This window comes from Gavia stellata, chromosome 1 (assembly GCF_030936135.1).
Source record: "Gavia stellata isolate bGavSte3 chromosome 1, bGavSte3.hap2, whole genome shotgun sequence".
Classification (NCBI taxonomy): Eukaryota; Metazoa; Chordata; class Aves; order Gaviiformes; family Gaviidae; genus Gavia; species Gavia stellata.
Genome location: NC_082594.1, coordinates 67,438,785 through 67,457,024, shown reverse-complemented (window position 1 = coordinate 67,457,024; position 18,240 = coordinate 67,438,785). Strand labels below are relative to the sequence as shown.

General features: G+C 40.6%; 1 protein-coding gene across 1 annotated transcript in view; it reads left to right on the top strand.

The window, feature by feature from the left end:
• The window catches only part of RASA3 (RAS p21 protein activator 3), a 94,849-nt gene that overhangs the window by 12,836 nt on the left and 63,773 nt on the right, over positions 1-18,240 (top strand). Inside the window, exon 3 of the mRNA XM_059827314.1 lies at positions 10,228-10,322. Coding sequence (XP_059683297.1) covers positions 10,228-10,322 — 95 coding nt within the window. The remainder of the gene's footprint in view (positions 1-10,227; positions 10,323-18,240) is intronic.

The following is an 18,240-nucleotide window of genomic DNA, read 5'->3' as shown; positions in this document are numbered from 1 at the left end:
TCATCTGATCTCCTGTGTGTCACCAGTTTTCTGCAGCTGCACTGTCCTGCGAACAGGCCATGGACTGGGATTTTTCTTGCTCAGGGCTTTACTCCCTCTTTTGGAACAAGGCTCTCTGAACACTTAACACAAGCCAGACCCATGAAATTACAGATAGAGAAGTGCAAAAATTGTTTCCTTTTCTCCATGTTTCCTAAGTTCCTGTTGTAATAATCAAGCTCTGACACTGAAGGGGAAATCTTCAGGAGCTGCTAGAGTAATCTCGGTTTAAAGGTACTGGGAGCAGTTTGTGAAAAGAAGGACTTGCAGAAGATACAAAGATACTTCTGTTTGGATGCTCGAATGATTGATCAGGTTTCTATTTTTTCCTACCTTTTCAGGAAAAGTCAACATTAACTTTTGTATGTGTTGCAGAATCCATAGGTAGGCAGACTGGTATATTACTATACTGATGTAGCACTGTAAGTCAAAACTCCAGTGTTACCTGTCTCCATTGAGATTTTTACAGTGTTTATTAGCTGTTGTAGTCTGAGTTTTCCCCTCTTCCTCCCTCTGTTCCCCTCCCTTGTTATCACAGGCATATTTTGAAGAGCATTTCAAAGATGTGGAAGTGCAATAAATAACAATAGAGAGAAGAAAAAAAATCCAGAATTACTGTCACTTTGATACTAACTCTATAAGTTCTCCTGGTAATAGGAATATCTTCTGGAAAGAGAACAGTGCTGTGGAGTAACTGCATGTGGCTATTTTCAGTAGTTGCTACTGAATACGAGTCAGTGGCAGCAAAGCTGAACAGTGGAGTTTTTTTTGAGAAAGAGAACTCTTTCATTGGAACAAAGTATGTAATATTTAAAAGGAATAGCTGCTGTATGTGTATCTTCAGCTCAGTCTTAAGAGACCTTTTCCTGAAGAGGCTTGAGCAAGGGAGGTTTGGAAGAGGTCCCTACTGAAAAAGTTTGGTCAGAGTAGTGCTAAATAAGCTCTTTTCCACTGAACTGCCAAATTCTGCAAATAGGGGCCCTTTGTTTGCATTACAGAGATTGCTTGTTATATTATGTCATCATGAGACACTTCTGCTGAAGAAAATGTGGTTACCCATGCTCATCCAGCAATGAACTTTCTCAGAGAAGGGAGTTGGGGGTTCTGTCTTCCATACAAGGAGACTGATTTTAAGTTCAGATGTTACTGAGCTTGTGAATTTGCCTGAGTTTCCTGTGTGATCTGGTATGTTTAAGACATCTGTTTGCATTGTTTGTTTGGCTGGTTTTGAGGGGGTTTCGAGACAGAGAACAGAGTGCATGTGTGTGAAAATGGTGAGAATTTGGCAAGTAACTATTTTTTGAAGATGGTTGGCTAGCAGAGTTCCTTTTGAATCACTATTTAGTATTGCCAGAACTTTCTCTTGGTGTTACAATATTGATTTCCAGGGTGACTGGAGCTTAGAGTGGGCATGCTTTTATTTATTCAGAAATATGAAGTACAAGTTTGTGATGGTGTAAATCCTTTAACATCTGAAATGCAACTCAGTGTGTGACAGATGAGAATGCTCAAGCCACCAAAAGCGGAAGGAGTGGGGATGAGAAAATGAAAAACAAGAACCCCCTGAAACCTCTGACAGAAACTTCCGAGGTGAACCAAACAAATTCAGAAACTGGAACACATGCGTAGCAGATATGTTTTGGAACATACTGTAGTATTTTGGCATACAGGATGGGAGGATTGTGCAGATAAAGATATCTTTGAGTTTGCATGTTTATTTATTACATTTGCATTTTCCTAATCATAATTTGTGAAGATGCGAAGTCATCTAGGATTTTGTTAGCTAAACGGATACAACTCTTGAACAACTGTGTCTTGGAGGAATGTTGGATGCTGGTTGAAATGCAAATATAATGAAGAAAATGCGGAGCTCAGTGGATCTGAAATATGATTTGTCTTTTTTAGATAAAATGTAGCAAATATACAGTGGAAATAAAATAGTTTTAAGTTGTTTAACTGATATTGTGTGTCTTGACTGTTACTGGCTAGAGTTTATATACTGATATATATAGTATGTTGAGAAATGTACTACTGGAAGTTACAGTAAATTCCATTTAAAATCAGATTTGTTTGTTTCCAAATGATCAAATGGGAGTAGTAGGCCAATTTGATGGAACATGTCTTTGTATAATACATAGGAATAACTATTTCCATCTAGTTGTTACAATCAGAAAAACACTGAGGAGATGAGGCTAACTTTAAAAACTGTCAATTGTTATGCTTCCAGTAGTAACGGATATCTCTGGCTGGATGCAGTAGAAGGAATATTAGGATAGCAGAGCTGCTAAATAAGGTAAATGTAAATATATGTTCTTTAATGATTATGTTTTGATATTTAGTTTTCAGCTTTTTAGAAATGTTGAATGAGGCAAGCTGTGCCAATACAGTGGGACAGAAGGCTTTTCTCACCCTTTAATAATTGAGCTAGATTTAGTGAAGAAAACCATCTCCACGATATGCCCTGAGCTGGTATTCTCCTAGGTGTGTAATGAACAGTTCAGGCTGCCAGGCTGTGACCTTGTACATATAGATCCGTTAAAAAACAGGAAATGTGCCACACCAAGTTATTTAGCGCTGTGCTGAGAGAATAGTTAATATCATATGCCTTTCAGGTGACAAGTACACAATTATTTATCCTCTACTTAAATCACAAATCACATGTTTGGTTCTCCTCCCACACTTTATTTGTTTTGGTAACAGATGCATGTAACTGACTTGCTAACAAGTGTCAAGCAGGAACCTGAACAGAATAAAATGCACCTCCTGTGAAGTTCTGAGGGGAATAAGTAAATTCACTGTATCAAGTCTCGACCCCTGTACTGCACTGGGGAGTAAGAACTTTTCTTCTGTAAGTTTGTGGTACTCCTGACTGAGGCGGAGGCTTGGTTGTTGTGCTAATGGGGGTGGAATGGTACTGATTAAAGCACAGATGTGAAATGCCAAAGGAGCAGAAAGCCTGTGGGGGGAGGAGACTAGCAAGGATTCTGTTAATTACGTTTACTATAACTTAACTGCTGTAAACCACCTTCATAGAGGTTATTAGGTGTGCGCTACAACAAATTGAAAGTCTTGTGACCATTGTATCCTGGCAGATTGTAACTGTCTTCCTGCTTAACGCTAGATGAGCTGAAGCAAAGTAAAGGCAGTAAAACAAATTTGCCTTTGGAGGTAATTAAATTTAGCTGCTCTGGACTAAAGTAGATGAAACCAAATCCTAGCTCATGGACACTCTCACAGAATGAAAACACCCTGGAATTGAAAGTTGTTTGAGGTGACTATGCCTTTGCTAATGACTACTTCCAAAGCTGAGGAGGTGTGTTTGTAGAGTTGCCACCATTTATTACCAAACATCCAAGCAAACCATCTACTGTTATTAGGTAACTGTTGCCAAATGTAGCTGAAATATCACCTTGTATTTAGTTTATTGGTTTAAAAGAAAAACTGAAAAAGAATCATTCCTGTTAAACTATGCTTCTTGCTAGCTAAGTGGAGCAAAGATTTTTCCAATACAATGCGAAGCAGAGTTCAAGATTTTAATAGAAAATTGTGTTCCTCTGTTTCCTCCACCCTGACCATGGCTTAGGCAGCAGTCACAACTTGGTTTACTGTTTCTGTGATGTACTGTTGTATGACAAGGGAATAATAGCTACTCAGTATGGTATAAATATAGCTACTAATGAAATAAAGGAGGCAGATGACTCTGTCCCACAATGACAAGTCTCGAAGCTATAAGCTAGCATTATCCTGAGAAGATTCTCTACAGTTGCATAGAAAGCCTAAAATAAATACTTTCTGCATAGAATAAATTGTTAGGATGCACTCACAATATCTTTTAGCATAACAGATGGTCACAAAAGCAGGAAAACAAAGTTGAGCTTTCAAAAATACATATTTTTCCTTTTTTCTCCTACAAGTACATACATTAATGTGCTAGAACCTCAACTGTCCTTTTATGCAACAGTTGTCCTTACCAAATGCCAGTGTTAATCCTATCTGTATTTGGAATATCATCATAAATCCATCCTCCCTGCTTACCTCTGACTGCTATAGTTTGAGCTGGGCTTTCTGTATTTTTCTGCAGTACTTGACTTATCTCAGCAGTAGCAGATGTTAAGCAGTCTCTGTCTGGTTTATGTCTCGCTTGAACTAAGCAAAGACTGGGACTGTGAAGGAGATGCAGTAGTGGTGGCTTCTGGTGGCAGTACCCGGAACAGGCTGGTGATGGGGGGGATGGAGATGGTTGTTCAGTGCAGGCAGCATGCTCAGGTCTTGGTGCCTACTGTAAGGCAGATAACAGTGACTGCAAGTCTAGATTTTAGGACTGCTCTCCCATTGCAACCAGCCACAGGCTGTACCACCTTTCTTAAATGTATGGACATTTTAAGGGCCCAGAGAGCAGAGAATTGATACCAGAGGTGCAGTTGGGTAGGTTTATGTGTGTTTTTGTTGTGTTGTTTTGTTTTTTTTTTAACAGGAAGGGAGAGTAGAAATTGCAGTGTAAGCCAGGCAAGATCTTTAGGATTGTGGCCAGCAAAACTACCCTCATAGAGGATGGTCCATGTAGTGCTGCAGCATACTTCTTTTAAGGATAGATGCCTACTAAGGATCCACTGCCTACTTTTCTCTGCCTTATTATCCAAGATAAATACCATGAAGGGGAAAAATGGGTTTCATAAGTGATATTCTTATTATATTTGGACTAGTTATTAAAAAAACAAAACAAAACTGGGGTCATGAATATAGTACACCTCAGTACTCTGTGTAGGATGCACCGCTGCTGTGCTGGAAGTGTTCTGCCATTGTTGCCACTAATTCTTACCCATGGTAGCAGATGGTCTAGTAGTGCTTATGTTTTATGGTGCACTGCACAGGAGCCAGGAGGGACCCATTCTGCTGCTTCTAAGGCTCTGAAGCCTTATGTTGCCTCTAATTCTCATCCTTATCTTTCTAATCCTCAAGTGGGGAAATTTTTTTTTTAGTCTTTTTCTGTGTTATGGGGAGGGGTGAGTGAATTTGTGCTGTTCTTGAACAAGACAGGCATCTAGCCTTTCTTGTCTTGCAAAGTTTCTCTACTTCTATTTGATGACAAATAACCTTTCATATAGATAATTATAAAATTCCAGGTTGTCTGGAACAGTAGCAGTGCTTCTTGGTTGGAGATTTCAAGGTAATTGAAGTTTTACAAGGCTTTCACAGCCTAAAACATTGATTAAAATTGATTCTGATTTGTCCTTAGACTTTCCAGCTATTGAAAGTGACTCTCCTTCATATCAGTTATTTTAAATTAATTCACTAATATAGTGTGTTTGTGCACTTAATATACTAGCATGAAGCAACTTACTGAACTAGCTTCCATGTCCTCTTATTGCCTAATATTGCAGCACGTAGGAGGCAAACTAGTCTCTGCTCAGAGCTGAAAGAAGACTGAATTAATTAGGTGTTTGGGGCCTTTTAGTATGTGACTCAGACCTAACACCTTGCTATAAATTAACTATACTGCAGTCAGTGTTAATGAAGTATGTTGTATTGAAAATATCACATTATATTGCTTCAGCTCACTTGGCAGCAATATGCAAAGTTTTGTGGTTTTACTGTGCAAGTATTCCAAGATAGAGATAACTTGAAGAGAAGATAAAAGAGCTCCTGAAATGCTCTGTTTTTAGGGTTCTGAAAAATAACTGTTGGCTCATTTTTTCAGGTAGAGCCTCATGCCCTTTTAAAATTACAAACTCCTGTCCTATTGCTGTCTGACTTGCTGTCTGACTTCCTTTTCGGTGAAGGAATGTATCTTCTACTAATCTAGCATCTGACATAAATATTCACATGTTTCAGCTGTGAGGCAAACACTCTGCAAACTGGCAAATGAGTATTAAAAGGTGGGATGTAATCCTCAAACTAGTGCCTAATCCTTTTGTCACCAACAGGTGATCCAGACAGAAGGTAGTTGTGACTGGATGGAGAATGCCTGAGCCAAATTATCAACCCTGTTAGTCTTTGCATGGAAATGTTAGACTCTGAATTAACAAGCCCATGCATGCCCAGGGACAAGCTAATGGGCTGCATTGACTTGCCTGGGAAGAGCTTTTGAAACTCTAGTGAGGGATGGGCACCGAGGGTGCAGTGCTTCCACAAACACTTTCCCAAGCAGTGTAGCCAGAAATCCCTACCCATCTGTGTTGCGTATTCCTGCCTTTGTGCCCAGATCGTTGACCTTCTGCTGTCTCCTATCTTTTAGCTGTGTTAATGTGACTCTCGAGTGGGGAAGCTGTAAAACAGGTCAATTGAAATGATCTGTGGGTTAAAAATGCCTACAACACCCACGCATGACCTGAAACTAATTTTTTCCTCCCTTCTCTTCCCCCAGAATACTTATTTTCATTGTTCAGTGGTTTTTTTTTGTTTGTTTGTTTTGGATCGGTTTGCTCAACTGTTTCAGCACAGCCTGCTGCAGGGACAGGGGTGCATGGGTGTGGAAATCAGTTTTCACCAAGGATTGTAAAGTGGAATTTGCACCCTTAGGACCATCCGGTCCTAGGTAGTAACTTCACTCATCCTTGAGCTGGCCATTGTTTGTAGATTGGTTTTTTTTCCCTCAAGAGAGATTCAGAGATGGAAGGGGGCAGTGTGGCATGTCGCATCTTTGTTTTGAACACAGGGCTTAGGATTTAAATGTACCAGTGAAGATCTGTTTACTCTGAACTGGGGGGACAGGGAAATTGCTGCCATATGGGTGAAAAACATGCAGGAGTGTGTGTGGGGTTTCCCCACCCTACCCCAACCTGAGGTCCTGGTGAATGTCAGACTTTGGAAAGAAATTAGTTCAGATGAGAAGAATGCTTTTGCCTCATCATTGCTGGCCTTACTGCTGAGAATCTAACTTTCAAAAATGTAACTTAACTAAGTTTTGAAATTGCACCTTTTACCGTTGAGCATGCTCTGATGTTTCCTGCCTCCTCCCATATAGTGTCTAAAAGCTTAAGTAGATCCAGACTCTCTGCAGCCTGGAGTGGCTCTGAGGAAACCAGCAGGAGTGGCTGGGTGCCTTAGGTGCAAGTTTTGAAGTCTCTCGCCACTGCCTGGCAGCCACCCAAGTCTTGAGAAAGAGCACAGGACAATGGGCTTGAGTTTCGGAATGCACTGAGGAACCACAAAGAGGAAAAGGTCCTGTAAATAAGTGGTGGCAAACCTTTCTGACCTCTTGTGTCAGGCTTATCTTCAAGGAGAATTGTAGGCCCTTATCATGTAGTGTCAGGTCAAATGACAGGTGCCAACCTAGATTTAACCTAGTTCTGGCGAGGCTAGAAGTTGTGTGAGCCGGGTCAGATGTAGGTCAGCTGCTGGCAGAGTGGTGACTGTATAGAGGGCAGAACCTGACTGTGCTCAGCACCTGCACGCTGCCTTTTGTGGCCCTGGTGATGAGGAGGAGGCGTGTGAGTTGGGTGAGCATATGGACATGGCTGGTACAGGCAAAGAAACAGAAGTTGCGTAGAGTGCTCCTATACACAGAGAATTGTTTAACAGCGCAGATCAAACAATCTGCCCTATCAGTAATACACCTTTGTATATGTTTAGACTAGCTGAAGTGTAGGCCCTTTTTTTTACTATCCTTCCCTTCCCCCCCACTTGTGGGGTTTTTTTTCCTAGTAGATTTTTCTCCTTTGTGGATCATTCGGTATACAGTGAAAAAAACCCTGGATTCCAGCCAGCCCAGTCAGTAAGTTTCACTCATTAATAAGACTTGCTTGTGTGCAGAGCAAACAGTGCTGTTCAAACAGTTTCCCAATCAAAACACCATGTTAACCCTCTTGGAAATGTAGGCATATGTACCATTGCCTCCAAACACTTTGTGCTGTGATTATGTACTGACTGTGTGGTCAGACCCGTCTGGGTTATCTTGACATCCTTGATGTAGAGAGCAGTGGAACTCCCTGCTCAAAGAGGGGATCATGATAACACCATTTATGCTACATACAGGTGCAGATGTTGGTGAAATCATCCTTGAGTTTTCTGCAAGGATGTTCCCTGCAACAGTGGTGACTGCGAATGAGACTGAAAGATACAGCCAACGGTGTTTAGGAAGTGCGTGCTACACTGCAGTCGGGTGGAGGATTTCTGCAAGAGATTAAAGGGTACAGTGAGGATAGCAAGCAGTGAAAGTAAACAATTTCAGATGTCCAAAGCAATTATTGGAAGGTCACATGTTTAAATTACTCTCCTAAAATGTTTTAGAGAAACTAGGTTGCCCACAAACTGCTGTGGCTGAAGAATAAAAGTAGAAGCCTTGAAAATACACAGCCATCACTACAGAGATTCTCAGCAGTGCAACTTGGTGTCCTCTGTTCAGCGCAGTTCAGCTGTCTTATTTACTCTTTCTGCCATATTTTGTAGGTTTGTGTAATTTAATTATTGCTTTTCTAAGAAGTTTCAGGTTGCTTGCTCTGCCTATCCAATAAAGAGCTTGGTAATGAATCTGCCTCATTAATCTCTAATGTTTGCCAGGAGATGGATCTGGTAATCTCTAAAGGACAAGCAGGGGTAGGAGAGTGGTGAGGGCAGAATGAGCGAGTTAGGAGTGATGAGTCAGCAGTTCTGTGGAAGCCGGAGGAGAAACCTTGGTGGATACTACATAGGGCAGCTGTGGAAGGATGGCAGAGTAGTTTAGAAACTGGGACTGGAAATCTGGAAACTGTCACCAGAAGCAGCCTAAGGGTGACAGAAGAATGCTGCAGCAGGGTATGTGGAGCGGCCTAGCAAGCAGGAGGGCTGGGTGGAGCCATCCAACAACAGCTAAAAGAAAAGGCCAAAATTTGAGGGAATACTGGGGTCTAATAACTTACTGCTGGGACTTCAGTGAGCTTTTAGATTTCAGAACAGAGAATACTTTGTTGTTTGCCATTTTCATAGTCTTCCATTGTGTGGATTTTTAAATCTTTTTTGTAAACGTGTTCTGTTAACATTTGCTGGGGTAATGTATTACTGACGTCTGGCCAAACTGCATGGGTTTGGGAAGCCTTGGAAATCTTTTTCCCACTAAGACTGGGTCCATTGGTATATTTTATCTAGCAGGATTTGGTTAAAGAAAGTCTGTGTTTCTGCAGCAAAGCAGTGGTTGCAAACTGTAGGCAAGCATCTTGCTCTAGCAAAGAAAGTCTGCTACCAAACCACATTGCCAAAAAACAGATTTCTCAAGCCTCGTGAATGTCTCTGACTGTCCTGGATTCTTTCATTTTGAACACACTACTTTGCTCAGTGCCTGGAGAACCACCCAGCCCAAAGCTGCTTTCTGAGGCATGCCATGCTCTGCTCTGTATATACAAAGACAGATGCTTGGAAAAAGTTTCATTGCCTGCCAGAGAGTGCTTTACATAATGCCTGAGAGAGACTGGGCAAGATAAGTTTCAGCTTTACATATATATCAGCCCTTAGCATGCATGTACATTAGTTCACAGCATGGAACTGGCTGCTGTTGCCTTAACTTCTGAAACAGATAATTTGGTAGGGGTAAAAGGGGGTTAAAAAGGTAAGGGGAAAAGTTCTACTATGTTGTTTTTTTTCTTCTCTGTACAGTCAGGGGTAGTACTTGCATGGCTCTGGGTTGTGGAATGCAAACTCTGCAAGATTTGAGTGAGGCAGGTAGGTCAACAGGGCCTCAAAATGCAAATCTGGGAATCTGCTGTGACTTGACATCTCTAGCTGCTGCCCTTCTACAAAAATATATAGTGAAAAGCCTCATCCTAAAATATTTTTAGCAATAACTGCATGCATGGAACTTTCTTTTGGGATTGTTATAGACATCTGCCTCAATCAGAAATGAACAGCCCTCCCCCCCCCCCAATTTTAGAGCTTTTCCTCCCACAAGTTTGTCATGTCAAAGAAGTAATAATGGTATTTTTACTATAAGCATACTTACAAGCTCATCCACAGAGCCCAGTGCTTCAGTCTGTTAGGTGAGTATGACATTAGGAATTTTAAAGTCTTTCACAATATTAAGTGGAAAAAGCTGTTCATCAGAAAGAATTATGTATTGTGTAAAGAAGTATGCCCTGAAGAAATCTTTCCTTGCTCTGAAGCCTTTCTTGAATAGGACAGTCATTAAATCATTGTTTTAAAACTTGTTTTTGATGGAAATGTACTTTGAGGGAGCTAGAGCATGTTCTAAACTGTGCTTTTGGATTGTTTTATTTCCAGGAAAGGTAGCCATTCAGAAGGAAGATCTGCAGAAGTATCATAACAGAGACACCTGGTTTCAACTGCAGCATGTTGATGCTGATTCAGAAGTACAGGTGAGATTATCTTGGCAAAGAAGTATTTGTAACAGGGCCATGGTAGCTTTATGGGTGCCATGGCTCTAGGACAGATGTGTTGTTTCCCTACAAAAAGGAAGCATTGCTCATTAGTATGGTTTAGGTTTCAGTGATATTTGCAACTTGTGTTTGTGCAGAGTGAATTACAAGTGTGCATAAATCAATGGAGTATGGATTCTGCCTACAGAAATAATTAAAACTATGTGAACTATCACTGATACAAGGAGGGGTGTGGTTATCTCAAGTACCAAATAACTTCAAAACCCTTTAAATAACTGTTGAATGATTCCTCAGGGGAGCAGAGCCAGCTTGAAAATAGTATCTGTAGGTACTGTTTTAAATAATTATGTAGGCAGGTTGTAACAGGAATGGCAACAAGTACACCTTGGATGAAAAAAACCACTCCTTGCCAGATTTTTAGGCCCTGCTCCAAACCATGGGAATGCTGATAATTGTATCACTTCAGCTCCGTTGAGGGTTTGGTACTTTGCAGATTTTGGTACACAGTGAGACTCCTCTTTTTTTCTACTTACCCTCTTTTGAAGCAGATTCTATCTTCTGTTACAGTATTAGGTCTTGTGAAAACAGTCATTATAACAAAGCAAGAAATAAGATGATGTAGCAGGATATCAAGTCAATATAAATCAGTTACTTCCCGCCCCCCCCCCCCCCCCCCCCCCCCAAATATGTATTACAGGTCACTTTTGAACCACAGTATTTGCTTAGGAGGCCACAGACATGAATGTCTGACCTGTGCAACAGCCTCCAATAAATGCAAGGGAAAACGCTGCTTAGATATTGCTGTGTGGTAGGGTTGGACATGATGTCTTGGCTTTTCAGTCTGCATGCAGGTCTGCACATACCAGGTCAGCAAATGACACTTACAATGCATGCTCATTCCAACATGTAGTGTGGTTGTGTGCAGTGAAGCATATGTGAAAATACATTCAAAGTTAGGTTCTCTGTTTATTTGGAGTGACCAATAATACACTTGTGCATGTGATGCCAAGAAAGCCTCATGATGGCCTGTTCAGTCTGTAACACTCTCTTGTAAAATATTGATCCCCTTTAATGCCACATTTCAATGCCAATGGTGATGGAAAGGCTTTTAACACCCTTTTAACTTTGAGGTCTATTCTGTTTATCCTGGTTTCCCTTTCTTCTTACCCCAAGGCCTCTTATGACAGTGACTTTAAAACAATAGATTTAGTGTTTATTTCCTGCAGGATATGAAAACTTTCCCTTTGTAATTTATCAGTTGAAGGCCAATATTTGGATAAACTTCTGCATTGTTTATTTTGTTACAATATTTACACAGAGTGAGCTTGTGGAAGCTTTTTAGACCAGGGTGCTTTCTAGGACAGCACTGGTAGTGTAAGCTGTGAACTCATAAAAGAAAGGTTTGCAGGCAGCTCTAGCTTTTGGAGAGATGAGGAGCACAATATTTGCTGGAAAGCGTGTTCTCTGTTTGTAATTGTTTGTACAGTTTATCACTTCCGCTGTTTGTGTCTTTACAAGACCCCAACTGTTAAAAGCTGTTTCTGGGCTCCATGATAAGCATTTATTACAACTAGTGTAAATATGAACACTCTAATTTTATCCATTTACTTAGACGTTCCACAGTCTTTATGTTAAGGAGTCTGCAAGAGGGCTTTGTTTTCCATAAAAGTGGGAGCAGATTTGTAAATATTTTGTACGAATTCTTATGCAAGTGAAGATAGCCAAATGAAGGAGGTTTTTTGTGTGTTTGTATTTTTTACATTTGTGGTATCTCAGTTGTATCTTTTTCTAAACACCTTTTCATTTATAAGAGGAAAAAAGAATGCGTTAAATATTTACGCAATGTTACTCATTTTTTTCCCAATTTTAAGGAAAACAATTTCAGAAATGTTAACTACTTAACACTTGCAGTGGATCATGCAAATACTAGTAGTCAAAAAGCAATTTTTAACGTGCCAACTATCAGTTTTATTGTTCTAGCAATTGTCCTTATTGGCTGCATAATCTAATGGATTAAACACTGAGCTGTGTGCCAGGGAACTCCTGCATCTTCTGGTTTTGTTGGCTAGTGGCCTTAATACTATTTTCCATGTTGTAGAGTGCTTCATGGCTGTTCAGCTATGCATCACAGCACTGTACTGAGGTAAGCTACTGTCACTCCCAAACTTTGAATACAGCGAGAATAAGTGTCAGAAAGAACGTGACTTGCTTGAGGTCATACAAGTCAGAGTGAGGAATTAAAAAAAAAAAAACCAAAAAGTATCAAAGAGGCTAGGTTTCTCATTCTTTCTAATTCATCAGGTTGTGATATTGAAAGAAACTGGGTGATAGTGATAAGCCTGTATAGGACTTTTCTGTGTGCAAAGCCTGAAAATATCCAGGTTTTAAGCAGACCAGTCAGCCCAGTCAGAAACTGAAAACCAGCTTAAAGTCAATGGATTATTGAAATATTAGTGATCTTGGGTGCTGTGGTTCTCAGATGCCCAGTTCTGGGACATATTTTGCCTCATTTTTCAGAACAGAAGGACCGATTTGAAATTAAAGATAATAGCATTTCTGATGTAAGAACTGGTGTTTTGAGCTGTGTATCTGAAGTTTAAAGAGTAGAATCTAAAATTTTGTTCTAGACATGGATTGGACCTCATTTGTGTGAGTTCCAGAAATGGTACAAATTTTTAAGTGGCAATACTGTTTTCCATCTTCATACATAGAAAGGGAATAGTATGTGATGAGGAGATTCCTCTCTTTTTTTGCAAGTGCAAAATAATACAACAAAGAAACAAATAGAATTCTCGTGTTAATGGAATTTAAGTGGATTTCTTAATATTTTTGTGCTGTTTTCTCCAATTTTATTCAGAAGCTATAACTCTAAGTATTCTGATGCTGTACAAAATAAATAAGCCTATATATTTAAAAAAAACAAAACGTAAGCAGTAATATTGTGTAACTCCATCAGACATAGTTGCCAAGGTGTTTAGCTTGAGGCTTTGCATTCAGTTTTATGGTTTTCCAACGTTGCTAATTCTTACTGTCTTACAAAGATGTTTTGTATTGTCAGGAGTGCAAGGTGAGATTATGACTCGATAAACTTTATGGCGGACGAGGATGTTACTGACAGCAGGACTATGTTAATTGTCAGCCTACACGGATATAAGCGTTATTGTCAGATGCTTTAATGCCACATCCATTTATTGCTTGACAGCAAGATGTGCCAGAGTTCGGCATGATTGCTCATCATGAATGAGGGCACTGTCCATCTAGGCTAAGAGCTGTTAAGAGGCCTGTAATCTTGCCACTACTGACGCTCTTCAGTGTGGTGCACAGTCCCACAAGAAGCAGTACAGGTGCTGTGCAGCTGCTCAGCCCATGGATGCAGATTGGGCATTACCCACCCGCATACCCTTTGTGGCTTTGATTCATCGTTTGGTCTAGCAAACTAGTTTCTTGAGATAATCGGCATAATGAGGTACACCTGAGTTTCCCTTCATCTGAGCACAGCACTGTGGTGTTCAGCAATGGACTGTAATTGCGCCTTGAGGTCGACAGGCTTTTACTCTGTTGGTAAATCAATGCCCCCACATCTTACTGGCTGGTTTTGCTCTTGCTAGTTTGAAAATAACATATTGCATAGTCTGCTATAGTCTTGTCAGTGTATATCCTGAATGCTCTTTACATATAGTCTGGGTGATGGAACTGTTGTGCTATAAGTGATTTAAGTTCAAGTTGCTCTGTGGAGAACAAATTCTTAAACTCCAGCAAAATTGTGTTTGTGTCTGGCATACAAATAGAAATTACATGATTTCTGAATATTTCCTTTTTAAATATCCTAGAACATGTTAAATGCTATCAGGAAGATATATTATACAGAATGCAGAATGAAACTGGACAGCAGCTGTTAAGTGCATAATTCAAGGCTTAACTTTCCAGACTGGAAAACTTGTTCTGAAAGTATGAAGCTGTAACCAGGTGGGTTTGTGCAGATTTAGTTGAAAGAATTTTAAGTTCCCATCTTCTGATGGAGCCTGCCTGCTCCTCACTGTGATATTATCATGTACAGAGCTAAATACCCAATGTCTGACAGTACAAGCACTCAAACATTTCTGGGGGAAGTAAAACAGGAATTGAGCAATTACTGAAAATGGTTTAACTTTTGCATTGAAATAGACTATGAACAATCAGGCAGCCTCAGCTAGAGGGGAGGGACTAGCAACAGCAGACACAACTTTCTAAACTGTTTGAAGTCAGTAAGAACATGATGTTGCACACTTTCTATGGGATGTATCTCTTTTCTACTAGTCATTTGTCTTTCAGGACCTGCTGTATTCCAATTCTCATGCTTTTTGAGGACTGGAAGCAGAAATTGCTATGCTATTGTGTGTATGTCTCTTTTGATCTGTGAATGTTTGCCTTTCCTTCACATGCAGAAGTTTACCCAACAGTAACTGATTCAGATATTTGCCTGTGGCTGTAGATGACAGATGCTCTCAGTGGTTCATGTGTTCTCAGTGGAATTTAAGCCCAAGTGCACATGCGATCTTTAAAAGGCCTTTCCTGTTTTTGAGTAGACTTCCCCTGCATTTTTTTTGCACAGTAACTTCAGCCCTGCATAGTTTAAGTCTGTTTTGTGAAGTTTGAGCTTTGCAACCCAAATATCCTTTGTGTGCATGTAATCAGCGAAGTGGTTAAAGATCCAGAGACATTCTGATTAATATCAAAATACACCAGCATACTCCAAACCATGTAGTCTGTATATGCCAAAGCAGAGGAGAAATGCAAGGAGAGTTAGATCATTCTGACATGTTTTCCTGTGCAGGCTCTTGCTTTTAAAGTTCCCCTTTTCAAGTGTGCTTTGAGTTACTTCCTCCACAGCACTGACAAATGTGAAATGGTCATGTTCTCTTACAGCTGAGTTCTCAGTATTAAATGACAGAGTGCTTTTCCAAAGCTAGTCACGCTCAAGGTCTTATGTAAAACTCATCGTTGGGGGTAAAATAATCTGACATAAAAACTTGAAAATTGCTCATTTCCCCTTCCTCCTTATAAGAACTTTGATGTGTCTGAAACGTATCTATTTGGCTATCAACTTTAAAAAAAAAAAAAAGCATGTAAACGGCAGATGACCAACAGTGCGGAAGCAAATTGTCTCATATTTTAACCTTCTGTACTCAAAGCTTTGCACAAAAGATTTGCTGATCTTAAGAAGTACTTTCTTCAGACGCCAAAAGTCCTTCCTCCTCTTTCTACCACATTAGCATTCTGCCTACACAGGCCTTTGACTATTATTGATTAAACATGCCTGTTCTTGAGTATGGACTGATATGAGTGTCATGTGGTGGACTACACATCATTAGTTGAAAACATTACTTAGAGGTATGTTTGGAGAGTAACCTAAAATCCTTTTGTCATGCTGGAAATCACTACTGTCTCTGAAATGCTTCCTGTATATTAGCTAGAAGAATATATCCAGGGCACTCTGTGCTGCTCAAAAACCCTCTCCTCCTTTGTCAGCACCTTCCCATTGAATGCAGAATCTGTATCCCAAGTGTCAGGCTTCATGAATGAAATCCTGGCCTTGCCAGGGTGGGGCTTCTGCCATGACTTCAGCAGAGCCAAGGTTTCACCCCAGGCTTTTGAATTAACTCTTCTCCATTCAGTCCTGTGTTACAGAGAAGTTTATCCCAGATCTGCAGAGGGAGCTGGAAATGCGTTACTCCATTACTTTCTTTCTCCCTACCTTCATAATATTGTGGAAGTTGTCACCGTCTCCCCCATACCTGCCTGCTTCCTGTTCTGTATAAATCAATGATTTTTATATATGTAGAGCAAATCGTGTTGAACTGGCATGGTTCTGATGCTAATTGTTACATTTCTGAAGAATATGGGTTTGAAGATAAAATAAGTTGAGCAAATTGTCTTTAGGAGCAACTGAATAGGGCTGTTTCACTCCAGTGATTGACAGAATTATTTAGTCTGTTAAAAAGTTAAGAGCATTGCATGCCTGGTGTCCAACACTGACGTTAGCTATCTTTGTGCAGGTATTTAAATGCTTCTAGCGTAAAGATGAGTCACTGACGCATTTTGTATAACCTACTGTAAGCATGGGTATATGCAAAGTGTAAAAAGAAGAAGCTGCTTCCAGGTTTGGTATCAGCTTTCCACCACACTCAGGAAATAAATGGGTGTTACCCTTTATTGTATGAACAGCGGCTTTTAGGTTTCTCTTCTAGTTGTTTTGAAAAGAGATGAAATACCTGTTTTGATAGGGTGGGAAGATTCTCAAGGCTACATGCCTACTGACAAAATTATTTCAGAGAACTGAATCGTGTGTCAACAATGGTAAATAATCTTTGTGATAAACGAAAAGACCAGTTATTGACCAGATCCTGCTTTGTGGCAAGGCTTCCTCCCTATGTGAATATAAGAGCACAGCATTCAGACTTATCAGTGCAAAGGGGTAAGACAGTCCATCCGGTTTTGGTCTGTTACTTTTAAAAAGCTAGTCTGTAACATGGCATGTGGTAAGGAGCACCTACTGCTGAATAATAAATTTACATTATTTCAAAATAACATACCTGGATTTTGTGTCTGCAGAACACAGTTTGTCTGGGGAAATGAAAGCCAGGTGGCTTTCATTTACAGTATCTACATATTGTATTGCCTTAAAGTATTTGAGAGGAAAACCTGACTAATTATAAGGATTTTGACCACATGGAAGTATTCTTCCTTTAGAGAAACAGGAAGGTTAACATTGTGCCATTTAAAGATGTTTGCCAGTTACTGAGCAATTCTGACATGCTTGCACATACGGAGACCAAGGAGACATCGGTTCTGCTTTGCCTAGCATTTATGAATCCATGCAGTGTTCACTAGAGCTGTTGCACTTCCCTCAGTGATAGACTGGATTTTGTTCCAGATTCTTGTGTGGTCCACACTGTGGTCCAGCAGGCAGGCTGCAATCTGGAGCGTGATCCTTAGACCTTTCCCAGCTGCCTGCTGCCCTCTGCTAAAGGAAGGAGCAGCTGTTACAGCAGCAAATGTAGACAGCACAGAAACTCTTCCTCCTGCTCTCAAACCTGCTGTTAGGTTGTGACCTTGTGTGGGGCTGCTGATAATACTGCAGGGCTGGATTTACCTAAAGCAGAGGCTGCAACCTTGGTCTTTCCTCTCCCAGTCCCTCATAGACAGCATTTAGTGAGCCCTTAGAGTTTGGGTCAGTTTTATTGTTTGCTTTACCAGTGCCAGAAAGTTACATCCCAGAAAGTTGCCTAAGAGGATTTCAAAGTAGACAGGATCTGTCTAATAATGTTTGCTATATCCTGAAATAAAATTTGGAAAGACAAAGGAAGCAACAGCACAGGTTATCTCTCATAGTTTGGAATGGTCTATGTGCAGTGCTGAGTTCTTCCAGTGCTCCTTTCTCCAGGCAACTTGCAGCAAGGGAAGGTAAACCAACACACCAGGGGTATCACAATCCTAAATTTGAGATTCCAGAACAATGAGGTTCTGGCATCAGTCATGGGCTGTAGTTCATGTCACCTGCTTAGACTAGTCCTCTCCTACAACCTGTCCCAGTTGCATCTCTTCCCTCCTCCATCTCCAGGAGCTGGGGGGGAGACTGCCTGCAGTCATTCTGTACCAGCAGGAGGAAAAGTAAAGAGCTAAAGGTGGGTCCCTGTCCCTCTTTCCACACTCCTGAGCAATGAGCAGAGTTGAGCTGAGCTGTGGAGCTGATAAGATTGGGGAACTGTGCTGGGATAAGGGTCCCCACGTGGGATAAATGTTTAGAAAACTTCCATGCAGATGCACTCCCACCTTGGAGGGGAAAGTCCCTAGCAAAATTGGGTAGGCTAGTGAGAAGTAGAATGGTGGGTGATCACAAACCTCTTGTCCAGCAGGT